Here is a 7251-nt window from a genome sequence, read left to right on the forward strand (position 1 = left end):
GACGTCATCTTACGACCGTACGTCCGTACGTTCAACTTTTCATGCAAGCCAATGACCGAAATGTCGCAATGCTGGAACCTGCGCTTTTTCGACTGGAAGGCGCATGGCGAGCGTACGGCATTTGCGTTTTAGCAACACAAGCAAGAATTTTGAAGACAGCCAAAAAACAAGATAAGCATTTTTTTGAAATGGGCCTATTTGCAGTTAACAAAAATTCTTCGCTCAAACTGAACGAAGCTCAACACACCCATTTCCTTTCCGTGATGTTTAATAACCAGTTTTCGTGAAGTCGTTTGTTTGTAAAAGAGCAAATGTTGTGCACTCCGCACAGAGAATATTGAACGTAAAGTTTTTTTGCAGTTACGAAGGCACTGAGGATACTCGACCAAATGTAATATAATCATACCAAATTTGTCCTTTAGGTTTTATTTTGATTAAGAGAGATTACATCAAGTATTACAAGCAATACCTACGTCAAAACGAGCTATGGTATTTGCTCTACTGTGTACATTTTCCTACTCAAGTGTATTAAGGCTTGACCAGCCTAATTATTATGCATATTTTTATTTGAAGGGAAGGCATTTGTCCCGGACCTATGAAACTTAGCAGGCAGTTAGTTATCGGTATTGTTATAACTTTTCCAAAATATCCCGTACCACATTCTTGTCACGTGACCCGAAATCAACTTATAACAGTTATATTTTTTACTCAAAAATGGGGAACATTCAGCTACATTATATCAATCTTGTTTCTTGATTATTCGATGACCCCTTCTAAGGGCTTTGTCATGCCGCCTTTTAATCATGTCCACATGTTAAGAGCAATGAACAATTGAGGAAAATAGGTCACGTGACATGATAAACATCCAAATATCTTAAAAGGTAAATACGGAGTACCACATTAAAAGGCGGCATTCGATACGCACAGTTGTACTAAACGTGTTAATGCCAAACGTTTTCAAAATTTTGAAGTATAAATGTTCCCCATTTTTGAATAAAGGATATAAACGTTATAAGTTGTTTTAGGGTCACGTGACCAAAATGCGATGCAAAATATTTTGGCGAATCAATAACAGCACCGATAAAAAACTTTCTGCTAAGTTTCATAGACATTGGACAAACGCTTTACTTCAAATAAAAATATGCATACTAATTAGATTGGTCAAGCCTTAATACACTTGAGTAGACCTAAAAAAAGTTGTCACAAAACACACATCGCCTACATGAAATTAAATTACTCTTTCCATAATCTTATCAATCTTATCAAGAGTGAAAGTTTGATCTCCCTGTGCCGTTTTGTCGACAGCATTCGCATTGTTTCGTAAATGATACGACTTTATTTATTTATTTTTATTCACTTATTAAGTATGAATACATACATGGTGGAATCAACAATAGGACATAGGTCCCCTACGAGGTTAGCCACCATTTTACCCTCCCGACCATGATACACCACAGAAGACAGACCAGAACACCGGGAACTACATGCCCTGCTCTTTGCGACAAGTGTGCGGGTTCTTTTACGTCCCACAGGATTATGAACATTGAAGGGTTGTGAGACGGGACCTCCGGCTTATCGTCCTTATCCGAGAAGACTATGGAGTCTAACCATTTGCAGATGTAATTACAAAGGCGGCACTTTCTCCTCAGTTATTTAAAGACCCTGAGTGACGATCCGGCCGGAGTTGAACTCAAGACCTCCCGCGTGACAGCCCGGTGCTCAACTAACTGAGCCACCGGTGGGCGGTATAGAACCCGAAATGGCCGTCATTCTCTAATTTATAAATACTAGTTTGTACCGAAATCATATATACTAAACTTTTGGTTTAAATTATCACCTAGTATTAAACTAGTAAATAAAATTCGTAGTCTAACTCCCATCTACCGCTTTACAAAAGTCTCCGTCGTTCGTCTGTGATTTTAAGCCCACCGTCCATCCCTTTCGTATTTTATCTTTTCTCGTGATGTAATGCGTTGCCTCTTTCAAAGCGGATATTACGCGAAGTAGCTTTGAAAAGATGATTAGAATGAATTACCTCGCTTGATCTAAAAGAACGTGTTGGAAAAGCGATGAATATGTGAAGCACATGTCCCGAGAGGGAGGGAGGGGGGACTGGGGGCTACATGTTCATGTCGGGTTCTATCTTTGCTTTATAATCTCTTTCTCAAAGAAGTGTAGTATATACGAATAAAGTATACTGACTAATACTAAGCTTACAGCGGTTAAGTGACTAATACTAAGCTTACAGCGGTTAAGAGATCAGAATGCGGTGATTTCGACTCAAGGGTTTTTTTCCCCTTTTTTTTAACACATAACATTAATTATAATCTTCAATCCTTTGGTTAAAATGAAAGCAATTTATTCTTTGCTGTAAATGGAAACAATCCGCAGCCAAAATTCTTTAACCGGCCTGTCATTGATGGTTGAGATCAAGGCAATTCAGACAACCACGCGTAAATTCAAAACCTCTATCACTTTTTAGCCTCCAAAAAACCTCCCGCTTTTAATTGTGTAAACTACAATACTGCTTTTAAAAAACGATTCAAATTAAGAAATTATCATTGTAATTGAGAATTTTTTCACCGACAAAGGAATTTTAAAGTCGATGACACTGAATAACAAAACTCAGGAAAAACTGTACATCTATTCAAAAATCTGAACTCGATGCTTAGCAAACTCGGTGACAATTACTTTACCATCACTAAGGACTGCTGTAGAAACTGGGACATTGAACTCTCCTGCCCTTATACCATATGCTCCAAATTGAGTTACAAACTCTCCGCTGAGTTTAAACACTTGCACTCGGTGATTCAATGCATCACAAACAAGCAGATGTCCTGCTCTGTCCACTGACAGGCAGCTAGGTTCATTGAACTCCCTGTCCCCATTCCCCTTCTTATCAAATTGATAAAGAAACTCTCCCTCCCTATTAAAAACTTTTATACATTGATCACCTCTGTCTGACACAATAAGATAGTTGTCATGTTGGATACAATGAAAGGGGCGGATGAAAGATCCTTCAGTACCGATACTGCGCAGAAACCGACCATCAAATGAAAAGATTTTTATTAATTTGTTACCTTTATCACCAACCATAATGTTGCCATCGCTGTCAATCGACAGGCCATGAGGATTCCGTAGCTGGTGATCCCGGCTTCCTTTTCCTCCAAACTGATTAAGATAATGACCCTCATCACTAAACAGTTGAACTCGGTGGTTCCTAACGTCTGCCACTATAATCTTATTATCATGAAAAGCTATTCCAGCAGGAAGGTTAAACTCTCCCTGCTGATTACCCTTTTTACCAAACGATCTTAAGTGAGTTCCATTACTGGAAAATATCTGTACTCTGTGGTTACCAGACTCACTCACTGCAATCTCATCTTTGTCATTCACTGCTACCCCCCAAGGTTTAGAAAGCATTCCAGCATCCGAACCTTGTTCTCCAAAGGATAACACGGGTCTGAACTGCCTGCGTTTGACTTGAACCTCAAAAGGGCTGCCAGGAACATGTTCTCCGTTAACTTTTACGGATGCCTGACATGTTCCGATTTCTTTAGCAAAATAGTTAATCTTGTAAGTGCCATCTTTGTTATCTTGTATTTGAGGCTTGATCGCACTGTCACGGCAATCACGAGTTTTGATTTCCAATGTTACCCAATCACGTTCTTGGTAACATTGTTCTCTTTCGGTGTTCCTTGTTGTTACAACAATCTCAGCTTTAAGTCCAACAGTTCCTTCGCGGATTCCTTTTCCCTCGGCGCTCGAGTCTTTCGGGATAGTTTTGGTGATAAAACTTTCAAAACAGCCTATATGTTGGAATTTTAGATCATCAAACAACTTTGCTTTCCCTTTAAAGACAAAAGCCACGACATGTTCCATGTGGGAGTTACCTGAATCTTCTTCAGCTTTTTCCTGAACTATTTTGTCCCGAAATTCATGGGGCTGCATGATTTGAGCGTTTGTGCTTCGCTTTACAATCATTTCGATTTTTTCAATTTCTGTTTCTTGCATTTTCACGTCTTTTTCAATCTCGTGTCTTTGCTCTCCTAGAAGCTGCAACGATTCTCGCACTTTGTTTTCCACCTCATCAAAGATGAGATTCTTTTGCGCTTCAATGGCTGCAATGAAACTGTCGGCAAACTGCTGCACGTCGCTTTTCACTCTTGCTGCTTGTTCTTGAATTGAAACGCAGTTTTCATCAATTTTCGCAGTCCTAGTCATCTTCTCCTGCGCTCTTCGTTTCTTTGATTCAATTGCTGCATTGACTATCGATTTCCGTTCCTTTGCGGCATCTTCCAAAACAATCTTGGCGTGACCTTCGTGATCTGTAAGAGCACAAGCGTTGCAAATGGCTATTTTGCACACCTGACAGAAAAACTTTAGTTTTTTCTTCTCGTGTTTCCCACAAAGTGTTGGCTGCTTTAAAATAGTCTCAAAGTCTTCGTCTCGAAAGTCTTTCAAAGCCATTACGTGGTGTTCTTTGTTGCTCCTTAGCCCGTCATGCAGAGGTAGGCAGTCAACACACCAGAACGAACAACAAGTGAAGCAGTACGCACATGCTCCGCTTGTTTTCTCGCAATTTCCACACTTTATGCCACTCGTATTGCACTCTGTGACAGGCAAAGCATCCAACAAACTGTTGACGCGAAAGTTTGTTGGAAAAGCGTTAAGATCGCCGTTTCCAGGGATCCTGAAGTTTTGCCTGCACTCTGGGCATGAAATAGTGTCTCGAATTCCGCTCGTTTGTTGAATCCTTTGCAGGCAATGAAGGCAAAAACTGTGTAAGCATGAGAGCTGCTTTGGATTAGTGAACCTGGTCTTACATACAGGACAACAAACGTGTTCGTGAATATTGTCTAGAAAGGTTTTGATATCCATCATAAACGAAGAGAAGTATGGATTTCCGTGTTGAACACGCCTTAATTAATATATAGCAAAACATCATCGTGACTTTGGATCATTGTTGTATGATTTCAGATCTAAACCAATGAAAATGCCTGAAGACAAGTGTTTTAATATTCTGGTTTTCTTAGAAATTGACGTCATTAAACTGTAACGTTCTTAATAAGAATAATTTCTCAATGAAGCCTTTAATAATGAAGCTGCATGATGTTGGTTCCATTTCTCATGGGTGAAAATGTTTGCTACAAAGCACGGAAAGAGAGAACACAGTATAAAGAAGGCATGTCTTCATTTTTCAGCTTAGCAATATATATAATGCACGCCTTTCAAACCGGCACGGGTATTAAACAAAAATGAGGTTAATGTTCCGGAACAGTTTGTTCCCTCCTGCCGATCCTACCATGACGTTTTGCCCGCTTCTTTCGGTTTCTTTTCTGATTGCCTATCTAGTACGGCAAACTTGTGATGTGAACCAGGAGCTCATGACTAGAAGCCTCCCAATGCATTATATCCTTGAGTCAACCTTTGCGCGTATCTTTGTATTTTTAGAACTAATCCTTCAGCAGGAGACTCACATTGGATGTTTGATCTATTGCCATGCGAGGCCTGTCACAGGAAAGGGGCGGAGTTCTTTATTCCGTGTCATAAATACTCTGCTATATCTGATGAGAAATTCAGTACTGGGAACTCGAAGCATAGAAAACCTCAAACACTCCCTCTGGTAATCATTTTGCCTTATTTGTGGCATTTTTATCAAACAATCCTCAGTCTACACCTGCGGGCGTTTTGACCTTTAGGAGTGCGATTTTAAAAATGCAACAGACATCCCGCATTTTCCTACATCGATAACACTCTGGCGTTATTGAATATTCGGACGTCATACAAATAGCACACATGCGTAACTGAAATTTTGTGAACGTTTCCTACATAATGTAAGATAATGCACTATTTTGCATACAACTTATTCATGTCTCCCTGTGAGACATACGACTACCAATTAGCAATTTGAGTTTGTCTGAAACGAAAGCGGTCAGAATTGCCTGAAGCTATATGATCGGATGCAAAGTCCGGATTCGTCACTGACCCTTGTTCAAATTTTCCACTTGGGAACTAGGGAAAAGTTGTCTCTTTCGTTTTCGGTAGGGATATTTTGCTATTCTGGCACTCAGAAAGATCAAGCCTAGCAGTTTCGGATGAGCAAATGCTGGAAATGGTTCGCTGGGAAGTTCTTAGAGGGCTACCTTCAGCTAGCAATTTGAAATGGAGATACCATTCTCGCTGAGATTTATGAACACTGAAACAAACAAAAACAAACTGAACATCTCTTTAGACAGTCTTAGACATTATAAGGAGCCTTGAACTGTCTCTCAAAGACTTTTGGCTTAATTTGCTCCCCGGGTACCCTAAACTTCTATCCCGTTCCAGGCTCTCGATGGGTCGAGAGGCAACCCATCCTCTTCCTCTGAAATGACTGTTATCGACAATTCCTATGTTTTTCTAAATTGACTATTATCGTCAACTTAGAACGCTTAGCGCTTGATATGGATTATGGAAAATGAATATCTATTTTTAAAATCCCTAAATGCCTAAACTCACTGGGCTCGAACCTGGGAATGTTCGATTAACATCCCTTTCACTTAACCACTAGACTACCGCATAGCTAAGTATCAGAACAGTTTTTTAAAAATATGTCAATATACTTTTTCTTCCGAATGGCGCTGTAAACGTGTATTCTCTGGCTGAGAAACAAGTTTAAAAGGGAGAAAATATCGGTTAACAGACCTCTAGAGAAAGCTTACCATTTTAAAATCAAGTACTACTACACTAAACCACTATTCAGCGATGATTTTATATATACAAATTAGATTTGATAAATAGTCTGTGCAATTGTCAGCTAGTTGATCTTTGGGGTGCTCCGGGTTCAAATCCGTCCACGGATGGAACTTGAAATTTTTGTCTTTTCATCTGCTACCACAAGTCCTGTGACAGAGTAATCTAAATTGACAATAACAATCAATCCAGGGAAAATTAAGAATTGTCGATAATCGTCATTTCAGAGGTAGAGGATATGTTGCGGGACGAACGAAAATTATGGCGAGGGCCAGAAAAAGCCGAGTGAAGACTGGAGTAGTGAGTGCCACACTACCCGAGTCTTCACTCGGCTTTTTGTCGCCCTCGCCACAATTTCGCTCGTCCCGACCCACCCCCCTACTTCTGATGGAACCCCCTCCCTTCCCCCCCCCCCCCCCCTCCGAGGCGAAACGGCTGGAAAATGGCAGAGAAAGGCTTTGCAAATATATTTTGTAACGTTTCGTTAGTTTCACGAGAGTATGTATATTAGGTTGC

General features: G+C 40.2%; 1 protein-coding gene across 1 annotated transcript; it reads right to left on the bottom strand.

The window, feature by feature from the left end:
- Positions 1–416: 416 nt before the first annotated feature.
- Positions 417–4937, bottom strand: LOC137980895 (E3 ubiquitin-protein ligase TRIM71-like). Its single transcript, XM_068828298.1, has one exon. The coding sequence runs from the start codon at positions 4882–4884 to the stop codon at positions 2644–2646; it is 2241 nt and encodes a 746-aa protein (XP_068684399.1). The 5' UTR covers positions 4885–4937; the 3' UTR covers positions 417–2643.
- Positions 4938–7251: the final 2314 nt, after the last annotated feature.

The sequence above is a fragment of the Montipora foliosa genome, chromosome 1 (assembly GCF_036669935.1).
Source record: "Montipora foliosa isolate CH-2021 chromosome 1, ASM3666993v2, whole genome shotgun sequence".
NCBI classification, from domain to species: domain Eukaryota; kingdom Metazoa; phylum Cnidaria; class Anthozoa; order Scleractinia; family Acroporidae; genus Montipora; species Montipora foliosa.